Source organism: Meriones unguiculatus, chromosome 3 (assembly GCF_030254825.1).
Source record: "Meriones unguiculatus strain TT.TT164.6M chromosome 3, Bangor_MerUng_6.1, whole genome shotgun sequence".
Taxonomy (NCBI): Eukaryota; Metazoa; Chordata; class Mammalia; order Rodentia; family Muridae; genus Meriones; species Meriones unguiculatus.
Genome location: NC_083351.1, coordinates 116,119,034 through 116,143,546, shown reverse-complemented (window position 1 = coordinate 116,143,546; position 24,513 = coordinate 116,119,034). Strand labels below are relative to the sequence as shown.

Genomic DNA, 24,513 nt, shown 5'->3' with positions numbered 1-24,513 from the left:
CAGGAGGCCCACAAGGAGACCAACAAAGGTAAGGGATCTGAGCCCAGGGGATTCTGCAGAGACTGATGCACCAGTCCAGGACCATGCATGGAGAGGATTTAGACCCTGTGCACAGATGTGGCCAATTGGAAGTTAAGTCCACATTTGGATCTCAGAGTGAGGAGAGCAGGGGCTTCCTCTGTCATGAACTCAGTTGCCTGCTATTTGCTCACTCTGCCTTGGTGATGTGACCTTGCCAGGCATTGAAGGGAGAGGATTCAGACAGTCCTGATGAGACTTGACAGAGGAGGAGAATTACCCATTTCATTGGACTAGGGAAAGGAGATGGGTGAAGTGGAAGGTAGGGTAAGGAGGAGTTGAGGGATGGGGCTTCAATCAGGGTATATAATGAATAAGATGTGAAAAAAAGAAAAAGAAAAAGAAAAGAGAACTCATAGACTCCTTTCTTACTTCTAAATCATTCAAATAATTACTTTGGGTATGATTTTATGTCAAGGAATATACTCATCCTGTAACCTCCTTAATAATATTGAATATTGTCCTTGCTATTGGTATTTTTAAGAGCTAAAGTGTCTGAAGACTATCTGAAATAATCAATCACTAATCAAATACTATAAACTGAAATTGAATATTGATTCCTGTGGTTTCCTAAACCCTCAATGAACTGCTATAATATTATTATTGGATGTATGATTTCAGTTGTATCCATGTGTTTAATAACTAATTATTAAATATATTGGTGTAAAGCAGCCTACATCTGATTTTGTTCATCATCAAAATGATTAGTGTAAATTAATAACAAAGACTGGTTATAGAATCACCTGGGAAACAGATTTGATGGGATAGGGGTAGGGTTATATATTATATAGTTTATAATTGTCTCTGGGTACTCCTACTGGTATTGATCTGATTAATAGAAATAGAAATTCCTTCCCCAGTTGTGAATTTATTCATTAGGGTAGAATACTGAACTGTATAAAGTGAAAAAAAATAAGAGCACATTCATTCACTGTTCTGTACTTTCTGACTATGGACATAATGTGGTTAGCTGCTTCAAGCTCCTGATGTTTTCATTTCAATGGCATTGTAGCCAAAAAAAAAAAAAGAACCGTGAGCTAAAACACATCGTTCTTTTCAAAGTTGCTTTAGTCAGGAAATTTAATTATAGAAACAGTAAAAGAAACTAAGAAAATCATGAAGATGAAAACATACTATGGAGTTCAAAAACTCCACAATATTTTCCAGTTTGGCTTCACTGAATTATTCTTGTTCACTTACATTTAGTTACAACTGGTCGACCTCAAATGGCATTTTCCCATAAGACCTGCTTCTCTCCAGTCTCCTACCACAGACTTCCACTTCCTAGGTTTTCTTCTTTAAAATGATGCCACAGTTTGAAGTATAGTAACTTCCCTTCTTTCATCATTCAGCTAAAATGTCACCACAATGGAGTTCTTTTTTTTTTTCCACTTGATTTTTTTTTTTTTATTTAGATTGCTGCACTAACAGCATGATAAACATTTACAAGTCTATTCCATGAAGCACACAATAGTTAAAATATGTAGCTGTTCACAATTTGAGTATAGCATTATTACTGTTTGGTACAAGACTCAAAGATGACATTTTGATTCCTCAGCTTTAGAATATTTGTTGACGTCAACACTATTATCTAGTCATGCAGAGGGAAGAAATTCAGAAGCATTTTCTTTCTCTTCTGCCAGTTCCTTTGCAGTAAGCTCCATTTTCTCACGTGAGAAACCATTAATAGGGAGGCCTTCCACAAACTTCCAGGACTTATTCTTAATCATAACAGGAGTTCTTTTTCACAGCAATACAGAAAATAACAAACATTTTGTCTGCACATAATTTAATATTGTTACATTAACTCTATTTCTGAACAGACTAACTTTTAACATATTTTCAGTTTTACAAAAAAGATGAGAATTTAAATCATAGTAATCTAAAACATTTCACCCATACTCTGCATTACTGGTTGTAATGAAACAAAACATTCTATACAATTAATAAAATGTTGAGAATTATTATCAGGACTGTGGTTTAGTGATTCTGTGGTTTATGTTTAGTATATTTTCTATTCTAAGATTTTATCCAGGATACTACATTTTAGCCATGTCTCCAAAGGTCCTTGGAATGTTTCTTTGATATTCCTTATGAATTAAGGTCTTGGCAGTTTTGAGGAAGTCTGGTCTAGTAATAGTGGGTGCTCCTTCATCACAATTTGTGTAATGCTTCTTTCAAGCAGGACTTCCCTTTTGAGCTGGTAGAGAAACATCGCAAAGGTAAAATACATTTTAGTCACATTATGTGAAAGGTACATACTTTAACATTGCTGAACTCAGGAACTTCATTGAGGTGGTGTTTGTGACTTTTCTCGAGAATAGTATTATGGCTTTCACTCAACTTCTATTTTACTTATCGTGAAATTGAATTATTCTGCTCCATTGCTAAGAAGCTTGATTACAGTTTCTTCCTCATAACTGCAAAATATAAACATAAATTATTTGACATACACTTTTGCAGACATATATTTACACAATTGTTAATTGAATCACTCATCCATTTATAACTATAAAGTATTACGTTACTTGTTAGATGACAAGACACTGTTATTATCCATTATGTTGTAAAATATGTTTTAGTTTAGGAATTAGGAATATATTCATCTCGCTTACTTTTCATTTTCACAGTAGTTTTGTTTGACTTGTGTGTGTGTGTGCGTGTGTGTCTTAGGACACTGCTTTATCACACAGCAATATAAGCTGTTTTAAACTCACCCTTACGTATTTTTCTTCTTTTAGTCCTATAACCAGTGATTTTTCTCCAATAGAAGCAAGTTATTTTAGTCAATTATAATATTTCTATGCAAGTGCAGGGTAACAAGACAGTTAATTGTTGATATTTCTTTTTTTTTAGAGTAAACATTCAATATTTATTCTCTCTATATATAACATTTTACTGGTTTTTTTAATTACAGATTTTTTAAATTTTTCATCAATTACACTTTATTCATTCTGCATCCCCCATAAGCCCCTCCCTCCTCCCCTCCCAATCTCACCCTCCCTCCTCCCTCTGCATGCATGCCACTCCCCAAGTCCACTGTTAGGGGAGGTTCTCATCTCCTTTCTGATCTTAGTCTATCAGTTCACATCAAAAGTGGCTGCATTGTCTTCTACTATGGCCTGGTAAGGCTGCTCCCCTCCAGGGGGAGGTGATAAAAGAGCAGGCCAGTTAGATTATATCAGAGGCAGTCCCTCTTCACATTACTATGTAACCCAATTGGACTCTGAACTGCCCTGGGCTACATCTATGCAGGGGTTCTGGGTTATCTCTATTAATAGTCCTTGGTTGGAGTATGAGTCTCTGGGAAGTTCCTTGTGTTCAATTTTTTTTTTTTTTTGGTTTGTTTCTTTTTTCTTTTAATTTTATTTTTTCATTTTTATTTATTTTATTTATTTATTTATTTATTTATTTATTTATTTATTATCAGTTACATTTTATTAACTCTGTATCCCAGCCGTGTCCCAATCCCTCATTCCCTCCCAGTCCCTCCCTCCCTCCCTCATCTCCACCGTGCCCCTTTCCAAGTCCACTGATAGGGGGGACCTCCTCCCCATTCATCTGATCCTGTTTTATCAGGTATCTTCAGGACTGGCTGCAAAGCCCTCCTCTGTGGCCTAACAGGACTGCTCCTCCCTTCGGGGGTGGGGAGACCAAAGAGCCAGTCATTGAGTTCCTGTTAGAAATAGTCCCTGTTCCCCTCACTTTGGGAAACCAATTGGTTACTGAGCTACCACAGGCTACATCTGAGTGGAGGTTCTAGGTTATATCCATACATGGTCCTTGATTGAATGTCAGTCTCAGAAAAGACCCTGTGCCCAGATATATTTGGTCCTTGTGGAGCTCCTATCCTTTCCCCACCAGACTAACTCCCCTTCTTTCTTATGATTCCCTGTACTCTGTCAAAGGTTTGGTCATGAGTCTTTGCTTTGAAAACACTGCTAGTTAGAGTCTTTCAGATGTGCTCAGTAGACTCCTGTCATACGTTCAATGCACATCCCATCTGTCTTTCTAAATGAGGATTGATCATCTTACCCCATGTCCGCTCAATTGATTATCATTTTTAGGTGTATAGATTTCATTATGTTTATCATATCTTATAGGTCTATACAAGTGAGTATATCCTATGTTTGTCTTTCTCCTTCTGGGATATTTCACTCAGAATGATCTTTTCTAGATCCCACCATTTGCCTGCAAATTTCATGATTTCCTCCTTTTTGATTGCTGAGTAGTATTCCATTGTATAAAAATACCACAATTTCTGTACCCATTCCACCGTTGATGGACATCTGGGTTGTTTCCAGGTTCTGGCTATTACAAATAGAGCTGCTATAAACATGGTTGAGCAAGTGTTCAAATTTTATGGTAAGAACTGGGAAATAGTAAGAGCTGGAGAGGACAGGTTCTCCACAAGGAGAGCAACAGAACCAGAAAATTTGTTGATATTTCTTTAGGACATCTCTTTGACAAATCAATGAATACATGTATTTATGGACAGAAATATCCAGATATACACATATCTGCATTTCAAAACAGCTAGTCATGTGATCTATACTGAAGTGAGTTTAAACTCATTTTGGAACCTCATGTGTTAATATTAGATTTATCTGTTTCTTATCTAGGAGTTTCATCAAGATTAAAAATTCCCATCCTAATAATCTTTAAACAATTTATTTCCCTGTTTAATTTTATGATATAAACACATCATGATGAATTTTGTCAACCCAACCCCTATGGGAATGTCTTTATTCACTACAGTACAGAGTGTATGTGCAATTGTTTTCCAATTACTGTCAGAACAGCCCCATTTTCAAAAATGCATGAGTATCTTTTTTCCTTTTCACCCTTATCACTAAAATACCTCCATCATTTGGAGCAGAGATCAATTATTTCATTAGGCTCCAAGTCTTTGGGAGCTAAGCTTTGAGAGTCCACAGAAAGATATATTTTTTATTTTAATGTGAATGTAATAAAGCTTACTCCTGTAATTCCTTATGTATAACATAATAGGTTTTGAAAACTGAAAGTTTTATGTTCCACCATTGTAGTATACTGAATAGTGTTAGTAAGTAAAACTTCTGTGATCCAATTATCAATATCTTCTTCTTTTTATCAGCAAACATTTTAGTCTTTACATTTTGGAGCTTCATGCATTTCTCTAGTTAAAAATGCCACATGGTTTTTGAGTCTGAGTACTGACACACATAGAGTTCTCATAACAGAGTCAATTCTTTTTTTGTATTTTTATTTTTATTAATTATAGTTTATTCACTTTGTATCCCCCTGTAGCTCCTTCCCTCCTCCCACTTTCCATCCCTCTTCTCCACCCATCCCTCTTCTCCACCCATGGTCCTCCCCAAGTCCACTGATAAGGGAGGTCTCTCCTTCCTTGTGATCTTAGTCTATCAGATCTCATCAGGACTGTCTACATTGGCATTGTTCCTCTGTGACCTGGTTAGGCTGCTCCTCCCCTCAGGAGGCAGTGATCAAAGAGCAGGCCAATCAGTTCATGTCAGAGACAGTCCCTGTTCCCATTACTATGGAACTCACTTGGATACTGAACTGCTATGGGCTACATCTGTGCAGGGTTTCTACGTTATCTCCATGCAAGGTCGTTGGTTGGAGTATCTGTCTTAGAAAAGACCCATGTGCCCAAATCTTTTGGTTCTGTTGCTCTCTTTGTGGAGCTCCTGTCCTCTCCAGGTCTTACTATCTCACCCTTTCTTTCATAAGATTCCCTGCACTCTGCCTAAAGTTTGGGTGTAAGTCTCAGCATCTTCTTTGATATTCTGCAGGAGAGAGTCTTTCAGTGGCCCTCTGTGGTAGGCTCCTGTCCTGTTCCCTGTTTTCTCCTATTTCCAATGTCCATCCTTTTTGCCTTTCTAAATGGGGATTGAGCTTCTTAGCCAGAGTCCTCCTTCTTGATTGATTACATTCTTTAGGACGGAAAATTTTAGTATGTTTATCCTATGTTATATATCTAATATCCACTTATGAGTGAGTATGTACCCTGTGTGTCTTTCCACTTCTGGGATACCTCACTCAGGATGATCTTTTCCTGTTCCCACCATTTGCCTGCAAATTTCATGATTGCCTTGTTTCTTATTGTTGAGTAATATTCCATTTGGTAGATGTACCACAATTTCTGTATCCATTCCTCAACTGAGGGACATCTGGGTTGTTTCCAGCTTCTGGCTATTACAGAAAACACTACTACTAACATGGTTGAGCAGATGTCCTTGTTGTGTACTTGAGTATCTTTTGGATATATGCCTAGGAGTGGTATAGTTGGATCTTGAGGAAGCACTATTACTAATTTTCTGAGGAAGTGCCAGGTTGATTTCTAAAGTGGTTGTACAAGTTTACATTCCCACCAGCAGTGGAGGAGGGTTCCCCTTTCTCCACATCCTCTTCAGCATGTATTGTCACTTGAGATTTTGATCTTAGCCATTCTGACAGGTGTAAGGTGAAATCTCAGGGTCGTTTTGATTTGCATCTCCTTGATGGCTAAAGACTTTGAGCATTTCTTTTAATGTTTCTCTGCATTTTGATATTTCTCTATTAAGAATTCTCTGTTTAGCTCTGTACCCCATTTTTTAATTGGATTAATTGATTTGTTGCTGTTCAACTTATTGAGTTCTTTATATATTCTGGATATTAGCCCTCTGTCAGATATAGGGTTGGTGAAGATTCTTTCCCAATCTATAGGCAGTCATTTTCTTCTGACAACAGTCTTTTTCTTTACAGAAGCTTTTCAGTTTCATAAGGCAGAGTCAATTCATTACAACCTTAAACTTATATTTATTCAAGTCTTTTGGAGTCTTAAAACCCAAATTCATTTTTTTTATGTTTAAGTTATAATCTTCCTCATGAGTACTTGTAAAATTTTGTATTTGTTCGCTTTAAAAAGCATTTGGTACCTGGAAATTTAGCTCCTATTTAATGGTGTTCCCTGCTCTTTTGAAGCCCCAAATTCAATCTCTAACATCCATGTAAATTCATTCACAACTTCCTGGAGCTCTAGTTCCGAATAATCTAATGCCCTCTTCACCTCATCATGTGCTTACTCAAGCAGGAATGCATACAAATGAAATAAAATGAATAAAGATTCTGAAATTCTTTATTTTTCTTATTTTATTTAATTATTTTTTTAAAATTAATTACAGTTTATTCACTTTGTATTCACCCTGTAGCTCCCTCCCTTCTCCCCTCCCAATCCCACCCTTCTGCTTCTTCACCCATGCCCCTCTCCAAGTCCACTGTTGGAGGAGATCCTCCTCTCCTTCCCTCTGATCCTAGTCTATCAGGTCTCATCAGGAGTGGCTGCACTGTTTTCTTCTGTGGCCTGGTAAGGCTGCTCCCCTCTCAGGGGGATGTAATCAAAGAGCAGGCCAATCAGTTCTTGTCAGAGACAGCCCCTGTCCCCATTACTATGGAGGCCACTTGGACACTGAACTGCCGTAGGTTGCCCCCTTGCAGGGGTTCCAGGGCATCTCCATGAGTGGAGATACTTTTTAGCAAGAGTTTCTTCCATTCTGTGTAGTGTCTCATACTTCTCTTAGTGAAGTTTTCTGTTTCAATGGAATACTTATTATTATTCTCATGAATCTCATCTTTTCTAAGTTCATTAAAAGACAGTGTCAAAATCAGAATCACCAAGGAAGTCTTATCACTTACTTTGAGAAATTATGTGGGTTTGAAATTCATATTTCTAATTTAATACATTCTGAGTTAACCCATGTGGAAAATATAAAAGCAGTTTCTCAATTGTTTATTGTTCACTGGAAGATTTCATATGGATAGCCACCTGCTCCTGGACCATGTGTTTAAAAGTATACCTTTTTTCTATTAAATTCTATAGTCAAGCTTGAGGTTATTATGTATGCAGCAGGACTAAGGTTCCTGTTTTCACATTCATTCTGTTAACCATGTATCTTTCTTTTGGAGAACTGAATTGATGTTTGGAGGTATTAATGACCAGTGATTGTTAGTTCGCGTTATTTTGACATGGGTGTTATTAGTGTCTGTGTGCACTTTCCTTCTTTTGTTTTTGTTGTACGGAATTGTTTATTTCTGTGCTTTCTGGGATGTAGTTAACCTCCTTAGGTTGGATGTTTTTCTTCTAGTATTTTCTGTAGGGCTAGATTTGTGAATGACTATTGTTTAAATTTCTTTTTATGAAATATCATGTTTTCTCAATGTATGTTTATTGGGAGTTTTTCTGGGTAGAGTAGTCTAAATTGGTATCTATGGTCTCTTAGATGTTGCAAGACATTCTAGTGAGCCTTTCTAGATTTTGGAGTCTCTGTTGAGAATTCAGGTGTAATTCTGATTGGTCATCTTTGTAAGTTACTCTGTGTTTTACCCTTACAGCTTTTAATATTCTTCTCTTTGTTATGTACAGTTATTTATTTTTTTATTATTATGTGACTGGAGGAACTTTTATTCTGGTTGTTATGTAGGAGAATTTTAATCCAGCAACATGGCTGCTCCCAAAAGGAACCTTCTAGGTATATGTGATCCTGCTGGAATATAAACATACTCTGGATTAGAGTATGATCTGGCTGGGATACAAATATACCCTTAATACACAAATTTAATATCAAACTTTGAAGTTAAGCTTAATTTGTTGGAGGAAGCAGTGATGTTTGAAAGTGACTTCTAATAGAGAGGCAGACAAAATGATGAATCAGAGAAAGAGTTGACAGAATGAATGAGAGATAGTATGTGCCCAAGTCTCACAAGAACAAGACAAGACAGAGAGGTTTCTTGAGAGCAACTAAGAGAGGGAATTGAGTTTATGTCATAAGTTTCTTAAAGGGTCAGTTTTACAGAGATAAGAAGCAGAGAAAACAAGCTATACACAGGTGAAGACAGATGAGCCAGCGAATGACAAGGAGCCAGAATTTTAACACTATAATCATATAACATATTGCCAGAATTAGTTTGAGGCCTGACAGAGAAATTCAGTCAGAAGTCAGGAGAAAGCAGTTTGAATCAGTCATTTTGGAGTGGAGTTCATACCAGATTTGGGGATGAGCATGGAATCAGCCATAGAAAGTTCTTCAAAAGAGCTAGAAAAGTTTGGGAATGGTTCTCCAATCATCTCCCAATGTGAGAAAATAAAACCAATATTTACATCTGGTGCCCAATATGGACATCAATCCAATGACCTTAGACTTAAGAGTTTTATGTTCCACTAAATCCTTCTGTCTTTTCAAACAGTAAAAGCCGAGAAGTCTTCTCTCCTGCTTTACACTATATATTTTTCTTTATGTAAGACATAAAATTTTAATCTCTCCCTTGAAATCCTCATCTATAATTCCTTGATGCACAATGAATTTTTCAGATGTTAGTTTACTTCCTTTTAAAATCATTCTTACTCTTTCTGGTTCCCCAGAGGTCCGTAACTACCAGTGGATATTTTATAGCTGTTGAATTTTTGCTAAGATTTTTCTGAGATTGTTGCGTATGGTTAAGTCTAAGGCAGCACTTCCTTCTGTAGCACACTGTAGATCTCCAATGCCTAGTTCAGCTTTCTCTAGTTAGTCTGTGGACTGCTAACAGGAAATAACTGGTCATGTTGTTTGTTGCTGGGGTAAGAGTGAAACCCTTAGAGAATTTTATGTATTTGTAGGAATGTTCCTGCTTACCTACAATCCCTTTTAAAAATATATGATTTTTTTATTTTTTATAATTTATTCACTTTGTATCCCAGTTGTAGCCCCATGCTCTTTCCCTCCCTACCCTGCTCTCCTTCCCTCATCTCCTCCCATGCCCCTTCCCCAGTCTACTGATAGTGGAGGACCTCCTCCCCTTCCATCTGACCCTAGCCTATCAGGTCTCATCAGGACTGACTTTCATAATCTTCATCTGTGGCCTGGTCAAGCTATTTCCCCATCATGGGTAGGTGATCAAAGTGCCAGCAACAGAGTTCATGTCAGAGATACCTCCTGCTCCCCCTATTAGGGAGCCCATTTGGATACTGATCACCCACGGGCGACCGCTGTGCAGGGGATCCAGGTTATCTCTATTAATGGTCCTTGTTTAGAGTATCAGTCTCAGAAAACACCCCTGTGCTCAGATATTTTTTTTCATTTTTTAGTTTGCTTTATGGAGCTCCAGACCCTCCAGGTCTTTCTATCTTCCCCTTCTTCCATAAGATTCCCTGTACTCTGCCCAATGTTTTGCTATGAGTTGCAGCATCTGCTTTAATACCCTGCTGGGTAGAGTATTTCAGAGGCTCTTGTTTTGTTCCTTATTTTCACCTTCTCTCGATGTCTATCTCTTTTTAAATGACTTCATTTAGCAGAGTTAAAACAAAACAATGGACATTTTGAGATCTAGGATTACTGGCTATTGCTGATCCAGTTATATAGTCATTGGGTCAATGTCTGCAGCAGTTCTAATCCATTCATTCATGGGTGCTGATTAAGTTTTTGAAGGTCTAAGAACTTTTTGACATTTTGCATTTGAATTCTCAAAAGCGAAAGTCTCACTTAATACTTGTCTCACATCTGGATCTGATATTTTCCTGTTCATAGCAGATACTAATCTATGTAAAAAGTCAGTATAATTTTCTCTGGGGCATAATCTTTGCGAATGACATAGGCCTTTGTCCTTGTTCATCCACCTTATCCCAGGCTCTTAGAGCTACTAAAGTACATTGAATAATAACAGAGTCATCAAATTTCATTTGATTTCATAAATCAGCATATTGTCCTTCACCTAACAATTGATCTTTCATATTAGCACCTCTAGACCTATAACAATTTTCTGTAACTACAGCTTCCCCTCACCAACATGTCAGCCATTGTAATTGAGAATAAGCTTCCAGGACAGCTGCTGCTAAATCTTTCCAGTCTTGGGGATAATTCTGTTTTGGGTAGCCCAGGAATTTAGCATCTGTCTCACATAAGGTGAGTGCATTCCACAAATTACAATTGATTTTTTAAACTGTTGAAGTTCTTGTATTTAACAGGATTCTAGGTTAGTTGTTCATTTTGTGAATGTTTCACTAGTTCCTGGCATTTTTTCCTGTGTACCTGGGAAAGTTAGTAGGGTGGTCATCTTTACTCAGTTTCATTAAGATGTGGTCCTATAAGTTCAATGGACTATCTATCTTCATTAGTTTCAATAGGTACCAGTGATTCACAATTAAGCACTTCACATTCTTTCACTCTCTCTGCCTCTTGTCTGGCAAGCCTTTGCATTATCATAACTATTGCTTGTTGTACAATTATTTTATCAGTCTTTATAAAGCGGAAATACATAAATATTGCATTTGAAAGACAAGTTCACTTCATTGGTCACAGATGCAGGAATTAATGAGTGACTGTTTCTTTTTTTGTTATTGTTTTTTTTCTTTTATATATATATTTTTTTTCTTTATCAATTACACTTTATTCACTTTGTATCCCCCCTGTGGTTCTTTCCCTCTTCCTGTCCCAATCCCTCCCTTCCTCCACCCTCTGCATGCATGCCCCTCCCCAAGTCCACTGATAGGGGAGGACTTCTTTTCCTTCCTTCTGACCCTAGTCAATTAGGTCTCATCAGGAGTAGCTGTGTTGTCTTCTTCTGTGGCCTGGTAATGCTGGTTCCCTCTCAGGGGGAGGTAATTAAAGAGCAGGCCAATCAGTTCATGTCACAGACAGTCTATCCCGTAAAGTCCTACCCTTGCTCTTAAAGAATCTGAAATGGAGTTTCCCATTTTTAATGCAAGAAAAATCTGTATATATTATTAAAATTATTTTTTGGAGGGTTGACTTACTGTGATTTGCTGTCTCTGAGGCTCCTGTGGCTCTGGGATCTCCTGAAACTTCTTGGGCTTCCATCTGAACTCAAAGAACTGATACCAGCTGACGTTTCCTCTGTGATATTTGTCATATATCTTCTGTTTTTGGTGAAGTTAGTGGGCTTTCTCTTTCTCCGGTCGTGTTGGATTTTTACTTCTAGCAATGCTGAGCATCATATGTAAATACTGATTTTATTTCCTCAGATAGCAGTATGAGATGAGAGCCATTCCCAAGTTTGTTTAGCTCTTTGAACTTTCACTGGGTTGTTCAATTCAGCTGTTCTGGCCTAAGCCCTTTTCTAAGATGACTGAGCCAAACTGGCTTCTTTTGGCTATGAACTGAATTGCTCTAACTGGCCTTCAACTAATTCTGGCACTATTTTATAATCTTCTTGCTCTTTTTCATTCTCTGGCTCATTCTGTCTTCACTTGTGTCTAGCTTGTTCTCTCTGGAACCTATCTCTGTAAAATTGTTTCAGTAGGAAACTCTCTTTAAAACATTTAACACACAAACAAACAAACAAAACCTTTTTCTTCCCCTGTGTTACTCTTAAGGAGCCTCTCTGTCCTGTCTTGATCTAGTGTGTGTTGGGTATATTCTATCGCAGATTTATTCTCTCAAGTCTTTCTCTGATTAGTCACTTTGTCTGCCCCTCAACTATGACTCACTTTCAAAAATGGGTGCTTTCTTCTATAAACTAACTTTACCTTCATTGTTTGAGGTTAACAGTGTGTACTAAGGGTGTGTCTGTATTCCATCCAGATCACACTCTAATCCAGAGTGTGTCTGGATTCTAGCAGGATCACATAGATCAAAAAGGCCTTTTTATGCTATTTATTTCCAGTGCAACCATGTGGCTGGATTAAAATTCCTCTACCTTATATTCCCTTGATTTTGTTACAGTCATGCTTCTTGCAAATCCATTTATATTTTGGGATGAACATGCTGAATATCAAGAAATTTGCCAACAGTTATATATAAGAACATATTTACTAAACATATTATTGTGTACTTGTGATGATAAAACTGATATCCATGAGGCCAGGATGCACTGTTAGCCAATAATATTTTTTAAAATTAAAATTTATTTTTTTATAATTTATTCCCTTTCCATCCAGATTATAGCCCCCACCCTCTTCTCCTCCTGGTTTCACCATCCATTTCCCCATCCCATTCTCCTCTGCTATTTCTCGGAAAGGGGGAGCCTTCCTCCACTACCACCTGACCTCAGCCTATCATGTGTCATTAGGAATGTTTGCATCTGCAGTCTCTTCCTCTGTGGTCTGGCAGTGTCCTGTGTCCCCTCACCAGGAAGAAAACAGAGTTCACATCAGAAACAACCTCTGCCCCTTTACTATAGAACCCACATGGAGACTGAGCTGCCTTTTTAATACATCTGAGCAGGTTCTAGGACCTCTTCATTGTCCCTCAACAGAAGAATGGATATAGAAATTGTGATATATTTACACAATGGAATACTACTACTCAGATATTAAAAACAAAAAAAATCATGAAAGATGTAGGTAAGTGGATAAAACTAGAAAAGATCATCCTCGGTGAGGTAACCCAGACAGAAAGACAGGCATGGGATATATTCAGTTAGAAGGAGATATTTGCAATATAATACAGGATAAACATAGTATAATCCACAGACCTAAAGAAGCTAAATAAGAAAGAGGACCATAGAGAAGATGTGGGATATTCATTCAGAAGCATAAATAGAATAGCCACCAGAAGCATTTGAAGAGAGGGAACAGGATGGGAGCCTACCACAGATATCCTAGAAAAGACTCCATCCAGCAGGGGATTGAAACAGATGCTAAAACCCATAGGCAAACTTTGGGCAGAGTTCAGAGACTTATAAGAATGTGTAGGGAAGTAGAAGGAGTGAGAGAGGACAAGAGTGCCATTAGAAAATCAGCAGATCCAACAAATCTGGTCCATCAGGGCCTGCAGAGACTAGCTCCAACCAAGGACCATGATAGTCAACTTTCATAAAGCATGAACACAGATGTTTCCCCATCAAGCATGTTTTCTTCTCTGATACCAAATGAAATTATGTATTTATAATGGATAGCTTCAAATTAAAATATATGTGATGCAAGGGATCCTTCAATTCTCTCTCATCTCTGTTGTTCACTTATAGTAACTTGCAGATTTAATATTATAGTACCTTGCAGGACACCACTTGGGACATTCTTAGTAGAGAAGTGAATGGAATTTTTGACACTGTGGTTGTCATTTGAGGAGCAATACAAGGACAAGTTTTGCATGCTTTTTTCTTTAATTAGAAGGGACTATGTTCTTTGCATATAAGAAGTAATTAATCATTTTTCTCTTAATTTATATCCATATTTGTACATAGTGCTGATTTTCCTTATTTTCTGATCCTAGCTGTTAAATGACTTCATCATCTCTCATCTATAATTTAAGAACTTTCTGATATTCCTTAGTATATAATAGTATAATTGTTACTTTTTCATATTAATTACAGTTAGTTTATTCACTTTGTATCCCAGCTGTAGCCCCCTCCTTCATTCTTTCCCAATTCCACCCTACCTCCCTCATCTCCTCCCATGCCCCTGTCCAATCCATGGAGAGAGGAGGTCCTCCTCCCCTTCCATCTGATCCTAGCTTAATAGGTCTCATCAGGACTGGCTGCATTATTGTCCTCTGTGGCCTGGCATGGCTGCCCTCCCCGCCCCCCCAGGGAGAGGTGGTCAAAGAACTAGCCATTGAGTTCATGTCAGAAACCACCCTGTTACCCTTACTAGGGTACCCACTTGGAGACTAAGTTGCCATGGTCTACATCTGAGTGGGGGTTCTACGTTATACCAATGAATGGTTCTTGGTTGGAGTATCAGTCTCACAAAAGACCCCTGTGCCCAGATATTTTGGTTCTGTTGTTCTCCTTGTGGACCTCCTGTCCTCTCCAGGTCTTAATATCTTCCCCTTCTTTCATAAGATTCCCTACACTTTGCCCAATGTTTTGCTATGAGTAGCAGCATCTGCTTTAATACCCTGCTGGGTAGAGTCTTTCAGAGGCTGTCTGTGGTAGCCTCCTGTCTTGTTCCTTATTTTCACCTTCTCTCGATGTCTATTCCCTTTTAAATGACTTCATCTCCCAATGGACATTTTAGTATCTCAGTATCTGCTTTGATACACTGCCGGGTAGAGTCTTTCAGAGGCCCTCTGTGGTAGTCTCCTGTCCTGTTTCCTGTTTTCTCCTTCTTCCTGTTTTCTCCTTCTTCCCATTTGTCTTTCTCTCTAAGGATTGATCACCTTACCCACGGTGATCAATCTTAGCTTAGCTTCTTTAGGTGTACAGATTTTTTTTTTTTTTAGATTTATCCTATATAATATGTCTAGTATCTACTTATAAGTGAGTATATACCCTGTGTGTCTTTATGCTTCTGGGATACCTCACTCAGGATGATATAATCTAGTTTCCATCATTGCCTTTTTTCAAAATGGATTCTCTTCTCATATTAATTCCTTTTTTAAAGATATTTATTTATTTATTACTTATTACAATTTATTCATTTTGTATCCCTGTGGTCACATTCCTCATCCCCTCCCAATCTCACCTGTCCCCTTTCTTTTTCCCCTATGTCCCTCCCTCAGTCCACTGATAGGGGAGGTCCTCCTCCTCTTCTATTTGACCCTAGCCTATCAGATCTCATCAAGGCTGGTTGCATTTTGGCCTGGCAAGGCTGTACCCCCCCTCCCAGGGTGAGGTTTTCATGAGCCTGACACTGAATTAATGTCAGAGACAACCCTTGCACCCTTTACTAGGGAACCCACTTGAAAGTGAGCAGCCTATGGGCTCCCTCTGAGCAAGGAGTCTAGGTCTTCTCCATGAAAGGGTTTTGGTTGGAATATCAGTCTCTGAACCCCCTTCCTCCAGCCCAGATCATTCTAGTTTCAATATCCAGGTTACTAGGGAAACACATAAACCAACTTTTCAGAAAAAAACGTTTAGTGATGAAAATCTCAAGTTATTTATAGAGTAGGGGATGAGTATATTTCTTTAAATTTAAATTAAAATATCTCTAAAATATAAAAATAAACTGGAACTTTGCCTTAAAGAAAATATTATCAATAACTAACATTTAAAAAATATTGTGATAAAAACAAACTATAAATAAAATATTTATAAACAAACATAAATAAGATTATATATTAAACAACAATATAAAATTATATAGAAAGTTAGTTCAGTTAAAGCATGCATATTTTAAAATATTGATTATTTGTATCATTTGGTGTCATGTAACAAAATATTTTCTGTATGTGAGATATTTATCTAATACAGGTCTTACTCATGTTTGTACAATGCATAAAAATGAGAACAGTGGAAAGATTGCAAATGTCAGAAATATATCAGCATTCATATGAATATTTGAAAAAATAAAACTACAGTTATGATGTGGTGGTTTGAGTAAAAATAATTCTTTAATGTTCATATACATGAATATTTGAACTTCAATTGGTAGAACTTTGGGGAATGATTAGGAGGTATAGACCTGTAGGAAGAGACAAGTCACTGAGAACAGACATTGAACAAAACAGAACAACAAGAACCAAAAAACAAAACAAAATCAAACAAACAGAAAAAAAAATAAACAGCCTTTCCCATTTATCTCCCTCTGCCTTGGGACTGTGGATCAAAAATTATGCTCTAAGGTGCAATTTTAATGGCATTCTCTCGATAATGGTTGTAGTGGATTTTAACCTTGAATGGTGAGCTGCAAGTTAAATACTTTTATATGTTGTATTGATTATAATATTTCTCATGGCCAAAGAAAAATAAGACAGACAAGAAATGTTTTGTTTCATTTGTTCTGAACTCTAATGTGTTACTGGGAAAGATGTAATGATATGTCTATTACAAGTGTTCCTTTTTTTAAAAAAATTATTTAATTTTTTCCTTCTCTGTTGAAAATAGATTCTTCTTTCATTTAATACACCCAAACAATAGTTTTCTCTCCGTCCGCTCATCCCAGTCCACCCCCACCTTCCTTCTCTCTCAGATCCACTCCTTTTCTGTTTGCTCTTCAGAAAGGAGCAGGCTTCCAAGGGATGATAGCTAAACTGAACAAAACAAGATGCAATAAGATAAAACAAAAACCCTTATTGAAGTCGGAAAAGGCAACTCAGTAGAAGAAAAAGAGCCACAAGAAATGACAAAAGATTAAGAGATACACCTTATCCTACTGTTAGGAGTTCTATTAAAAAGAGTAACTGAGAGACACAGCGTATATCCAGAGGAGCTGGTGCATATTTATGCCGGCCTTGTCATCACTGCTTCAGTCCTTGTTAGCCCATGTACACTCTGCTTAGATACGTCAGTGGGCCACATTCTTCTGGTGCCCTCACCCCCTCTGACTCCTACACTCCTCTTCCAAGCCATTCACTGGTCTCTGAGAGGATAGAGCTGATGATGCAAACTCTAATTTAGACTCTGCATAATGTCTGGCTGTAGGTCTCTGCACCTGCTCCCTTCTGCTACTGGAAGAAGCCTCTCTGATTGTGAATAGTCATTGATCTATGAATATAGGAGAATATCGTTAGAAATCCTATCTTCCTTCCTTCTTCTCTCTCTCTCTCTCTCTCTTTCTCTCTCTCTCTTTCTTTCTTTGTTTTCTTTCTTGCCAGTCATGTGTAGCTCTATCTTAGATGTCTAGGATATCCATTCTCTAGTTCTTGGCCATACACACAGTACAGAGCATGCCTCCTTCTAATGTTAAACCATATGCTTTTTGGCCTGGCAGTGGTGGCACATGCCTTTAATCCTTTAATCCCAGTACTCAAGAGGCAGAGGCACACAGATATCAGAAGTTGAGGGTAGCCTTGTCTATGGAGTTAATGCCAGACAGCCAGGGTTGCAAAGCGTAACCCTGTCCCAAAACCCAAAAAACAAAGCAAAACAAAGTTTCTTTGTAAAAAGTAATATTTTAATGTTTTTGAAAGTTTTTGTTTATTAAAATTGTTATAATGATAAAAAAGCAAAATTAATAATTTGTGTGATAAGTATTTTTGTGAGAAACTTGCCTGAAAAAATAATATTGAATTGTCTCATTGAATACACTGGATTGTTCAGTGATTAAAAATGCACACTGCTCTTCCAGAGGTTCAGAGTTTGTTTCCTAGTACCCTTATTGAATACATCACAATTGCCTTATAATCCCAGTACAATGGTTCCAACAGCCCCTTCTGGACTCCAGGAGCAGGTGCACTCAAATGTACATAAGCCCACATACAGATACATTTGTATACACATGATTAATAGTAAAATAAAGCTCTAAAATATTTTGGATTAAAATTATATAAATATATAATCAGATAGAGGTGAAAATAAATTTGATTTTAGTTAGATATTTAACTGGTAAACAATTTAATTTCAGTGAAGCACAATTTTTCTTCATTCTAAAATATATTGTAATTTAAATATAATTAAACAAAGAAGGAAATAATAATGAAGCAATGTTCAATTTTTAAAGCTAATAAGATTCAGGTGAATTGCCTGATTACAAAATCAAAGTTAACACAAAATTTAAAATACTGTACTTTAACATGCATTTGATGGTAGTTATTTATCAACAAAAATATGATCAAAATGTAGAGTAGTTAAAGCTGATAGAGATAATTAGGCATGGAGAATTTAGTAATCAGCTTGTTGCTATTGAATAAATAAAGGATGTGAAGAATTTTTAATAAACCCCTTGGGAAAGGAGATTGCTCACTTTAAAATCAAATATAGCAGAAAACCTTTTAAACTGTGCACTTTTATTTCAGAGCCAAAGAATCAGCAGATGTTAAATTGGCCACAGGAGGTTTACAGTAATGTTTCCTAACTGTGAAACAAATACACACAAAAAAGTTGGCTACGGTAAAGGTATTAAATCAGTGGCAAAGTTTATAAAAAATTTCTAAAATTTATAGGAGTCATATTGTGCTGTTAACATTTAACCTCACTTTATGCAAATTTCTGTTAATGTCAGTGAGAACACAGCAAATTTTATGACTGATGTTTTAAAAACAAATATTATCTCTGACTCCTTTCAAAAGGAATAAACCTGTGGTCAGTTTTTACGTCTGTCTCTTGTGTTGTTCATGTGTAAGAATAAGCCTTCAACATGTGACCCTGGGTTTTAGTAAACAACGAAAGTATTTAGCACTAATCCATCAACCACAAAAAAGTAAGTGTCCATTAAGTTGTGTGTAGGACATAAACATGTACAAATTTTTTCACATCATTCACACAAACTACCTTTTATCAAAGAGAAGAAGGCTGTCATGCAGAATACTAAATGAATGAAATAGCAAATGATATGTCTAAGCATGAGAAGGGCTTTAATGTGTTAGAAATAAAAAAGAAGTGTGATAGAAAAGAGAAAAAACTGAGGTGAAGTGTTATGCTTTTCAAGTGGCTACTTGGAGATTTTTAAAAGTATCTGATAGAGAAATAGAAATGAAATGCCAATGAATGATCCAAATAATATTTATACAATCTAAGACTGAATATACATAAAACTGTTAATTAGGAAATTTTAAAATAATCTTTAAATTAGATACATATGGGATAATTTCACTTTTCATAGTAGTTTCTGGATACTATATAACAGTCAAAGAGCAGATTATCAGCAAACATTTTTTTTCTGCTTAATAACACATTTAATAAACCTCATGCAAAACCTCCAAACTGAAAACTAAACAGTTTTGCTGGTAGTCTTAAGGAAATGTAAGTAAGTGGAAAACCAAACCATGTTCGTGGATTAAAAGATTGAATGCTGCTGGGAGAATTCTCTTCAAATTGTTCTAGACATTTAATGCAAATATAACCATATTCAGAGTCACATGAATGTCGTCTCTATAAAATAAAGTAACCAAAACCCAGAAAGCATAATTTTCAGCTCCACAGTCTACAATTTACAGTGACCAACCTCATACACAGGAAATAAAAAGTGCACCACACACATGAGTGTGCATGCACACAAGCACACAGACACACACCTACACACCATACATGCACACATGTATACACACACAGGCACACACACACAATTACACAATTACACAATTACACATACAACCATGCAAACCCATGCACACAGACACACAGAAACATACACACACAAGGACATATAGAGTACTTGCTTCAGCAGGACCCTGAAACAGGGAGTTCTCCACCATTGCCATCTGCCCACAGCTTGTAAAGTCTCATCAAGACTGCCTTGAGACAGCTAGTGGCCAGGAAGAACACTTTCATGTTGGTTCCAGCTCATGGGCCTCTCAGTCCTGATTCTGAGATGTATGTTGTCTTCATCGATAGACCACCTTTCACCTCCTGGTGACAATGATGGGCACCAGCAACAGCCTGTATCCTATGGAAGTCTCTTGAACAGAGCTAATCAACCACTCAAGAAAGGATTAGCGACTCCACTTCTTGTTTCTTTGTTTGATAAAGTGATCTTCGGCTCATGGAGGGAGCACTCTCATCTTAGATGACAACATTCATTTAAATGCTATATACATTTATGTGTAGACATACAAGTATTATCGGTTTCGTATTTTAGGTAAATAGTTAATAGTGGCATTTATTATAACTTTTTGAAACATACATTTTGATTATTTTACTATCCTCAATCCTTTTCCTATGCTACTCCCTAATCAGAGCCTCCATTTCAGTTTTTAATCTGTTTCTCCCTCCCATCACTTGTGCTATGTTTCTGTTTGTTTGATTTTTGTTTTGTTTTCCTTTTCTCTTGCTCCTCCTCACACTCCCTGTACCCAATATTGTCTTTTTGACTCTCCTGGTTTCTTCAGGAAGTCCAGGTGATATACTTATATGAAAATTAGAGCTAGAAATCTCACACCTATTTAAAGATTAATGAAAAATAGAATCTTACAGTAAAATCTTATTAATTTCTATCCTAATTTTAATTTGTGAGGAGTCTCTATGATTTTTTCTGGAAGAAAAAAAATTTCATGTATTATTACAATCTATCTAACAATTTCTATGGATCTTTTTGCCTATGTTATCCTTCCAGAATTTATTTTCTATATTTCATAACTCATTCTTATGGGAATAATTTAATAACCTATTATGGTTTTGTTTGTATTTTTTTCTTTTTTTATTTTATTATTATTATTTTATCAGTTACATTTTATTAACTCTGTATCCCAGCCGTGTCCAGATCCCTCATTCCCTCCCAGTCCCTCCCTCCCTCCCTCATCTCCACCGTGCCCCTTTCCAAGTCCACTGATAGGGGGGACCTCCTCCCCATTCATCTGATCCTGTTTTATCAGGTATCTTCAGGACTGGCTGCAAAGCCCTCCTCTATGCCCTAACAGGACTGCTCCTCCCTTCGGGGGTGGGGAGACCAAAGAGCCAGTCATTGAGTTCCTGTTAGAAATAGTCCTTGTTCCCCTCACTTTGGGAAACCAATTGGTTACTGAGCTACCACAGGCTACATCTGAGTGGAGGTTCTAGGTTATAACCATACATGGTCTTTGGTTGCATTTTTATATACTAAATTTGTACACTGAATTTTTCAAATATCTGAATAATATTTCATTTTTCTTCAAAAATGCTGATTTAAGTTTCTTGCCCATGTTTAATTAAGTTAATTTTGACAATGGGTTCTTTTTGTATTACTCATATATTCAATAAATCAAAACTTAACGCACTTAAAAGTGAGTATTCACGCATGCCCCTCCCCAAGTCCACTGATAGGGGAGGGACATGAGTGGAGAGGTGGGAGGAAGGGAGGGATGGAGCTGGTTTCCGCCTTCCACCTTCCCGATGGTGAGTGCTCTCTGTCACAAACAATTCCACATTTGGCTAAGGCTGAGGATCTGGCTTGCTTCCATGTATGTGGACCTATCTGCATTGCCCACGTGGCACGCCTGGGTTGGCTACCCAGAGGCTATTTAAGCTGTGGGCTGGCTTTCCCCAGGGTCCGAGGATTGTTCAAGGTTCCTGAATAAACTGCATTGAAAAAAAAAAAAAAAAAGAGGGGAAGAAGGAAGGAGCTACAGGGAGGGATACAAATGAATAAAGTGTAATTAATAAAAAAATATTGAAATGATCAGAACATTTAAAAAGTGAGTATATACCACGTGTCTCTCTGCTGCTCGGATACCTCACTCAGGATGATCTTTTCTAGATCCTACCAATTACCTGCAAATTTCATGATTTCCTTGTTTTTACTTGCTGAGTAGTATTACATTGTGTAAAAGTACCATGATTTCTATATCCATTCCTCCGTTGAGGGACATTGGGTTGTTTCCAGCTTCTGGCTATTATGAATAAAGCTGCTACAAACATGGTTGACCAATGTTGTTGTATACTTGAGCATATCTAGGAATGGTATAGCTGGATCTTGAGGAAGCACTATTCTTAATTGTCTGAGAAAGCGCCAAATTGATTTCCAAAGTAGTTGTACAAATTTACATTCCCACCAGAAATGGAGGACTGTTCTCCTTTTTCTACAACCTCTCCAGCATGTATTGTCACTTGAGATTTTGATATTAGCCATTCTGCTGGGCTAAAGGTGAAATCTCAGGGTCGTTTTGATTTGCATTTCCCTGACGGCTAAGGATGTTGAGCAGTTTTTTAGGTGTTTCTCTGCCATTCTATATTACCAGAAGCAGAAAGACACACACGGTGTATACTCACTTATAAGTGGATACTAGATCTATATGATAGGACAAACATATTAAATCTGTCCACCTAAAGAAGCTAAGCAAGAAGGACTTTCCGGGGTACGATGATCAGTCATCATTTAGAAAGACAAATGGGATGGACATTGGAAGAAGGAGAAAACAAGAAACAGGACAGGAGCCTACCATAGAAGGCCTCTGAAAGACTTTGTCTAGCAGTATATCAAAGCAGATGCTGAGACTCATCACCAAACTTTGGGCAGAGTGCAGGGAATGATATGAAAGAAGGGGGAGTTAGTAAGACCTGGAGAGGACAGAAGCACCACAAGCACCAAATACATCTGGGTACAGGGGTCTTTTCTGAGACTGATAGTCCAATCAAGGACCATGAATGGATATAACCTAGAACCCCTGCTTGGACATAGTCTATGTCACGTCAGTATCAAAGTGCCCTCCCCAGTAAGGGGAACAGGGACTGTCTCTGATATGAACTCAGCAGAGGCCTCTTTGACACCTCCCCCCAAAAAGGAGGAGCAGCCTTGCTAGGCCACAGAGGAGGACACTGCAGCCAGTCCTGATGAGACCAGATAAGCTAGGGTCAGATGGAAGGGAATAAGGACCTCCCCTATCAGTGGACTTAGAGAGGGGCAGGGAGGATATGATTTCAGAGTTTGCCCCCAAAAAAACTTAGTTGCCAATTCCATGTGTTGAAGGATGTCTTGAAGGTGTTCCCATTTCATTTTCTCCTTGGTTTTGGTCATAAATCTAAGACTTTCACCTATTTTGAGTTGAATGAATCTAGTTTTCATATTAGTTATGTCCTATTTCTTTCCTCACTTCCTTACTTTCAATAGGTCCATTTCTAAAATACAAGGTAGATGGAGAATACATTCTGAAAAATCGTAGATAAGGGGAAGAAAATAATGTTCTTTAAAGTGTATGGGCTCATTGACATGAACATATTTCTAAATACTCCTCACCATGAAGGCTTGTAATGTCAAAAGACATAATAGCATGACTGTTGTATTAAAAGTTTAGTTTCCAGAATTTTTCTGGTTTGAATTTGTGCACATTTTTTAAAATTGTCATCTTGAACTAAGCTGAACATATATGTAAAATATTACCTATGTATTATGTATATATTTCAATAATTATGGTATTTTACAAAACATATATATATATATATACATATTTAAAATGTATATGCATGTAAAAGTGTTACAGCATGAAGGATATATGAAAGTGAGACATATCCTAATACAATCATTTTCTTCTACAGACCGTATATTGAAATTTTCATTCTTGTGAAGTTGAAGACAATGAGGACTTTTCATTGTCTTTCCCTGATGATCTGGACTTACATGTTCCATGCGGCTGACAACAGCCCATTACAAGCGAAAGATAACAGTCATTTAATGAGGAGAGTGAACCTGACAAAAGAGGATGGTAAAATGCTCCATCGCACCAAGCGTGGCTGGATGTGGAACCAGTTCTTCCTGTTGGAAGAGTACACAGGCACAGACACTCAGTATGTAGGAAAGGTAAGAATTTTTATCTGGGTAATACAGCAGCTGAAATTAATACCCATTATCTCTAATAACAATTCTACATCACTAACAATTTTCCTAAAATATTTGACTAGTTTTATTATTGGTAAGCTATTGGTATAAACTACTTGTATAAACTCTTCCAATTAGATATGTGTGAAATGTACCATTCACATACTTAGATAGAAAGGTGGGAAATCTTCCAAGTAGGTTGGCTCACACTTTCTGTCCTGAAACTGGGGAAGCTGGGGCAAAAGAATCACAAATTGAATGCTAACTTAGACAACTTCTTTGCTAGATCTTGTCTGAAACAAAAAAAATGAAAAGAAAAAGGAACACCAAAAAAAAAAAAAAAGTCAAATGTGGTTATGACCCACAATTAATCATCTAGATATGCTTTAATTTGTATATGTATATATACAAAT

At 37.2% G+C, this 24,513-nt stretch overlaps 1 protein-coding gene across 2 annotated transcripts in view; it reads left to right on the top strand.

The window, feature by feature from the left end:
• Nucleotides 1-24,513, top strand: part of Cdh9 (cadherin 9) — a 230,450-nt gene that overhangs the window by 96,625 nt on the left and 109,312 nt on the right. The window contains exon 5 of one of the 2 annotated variants that reach the window (XM_060380433.1): nucleotides 23,821-24,082. In XM_060380433.1, coding sequence (XP_060236416.1) covers nucleotides 23,861-24,082 — 222 coding nt within the window. In that variant the 5' untranslated portion in view covers nucleotides 23,821-23,860. Of the gene's footprint in view, nucleotides 1-23,820; nucleotides 24,083-24,513 lie in introns of those variants that run through there. The other variant, XM_060380434.1, reaches the window with a different exon arrangement.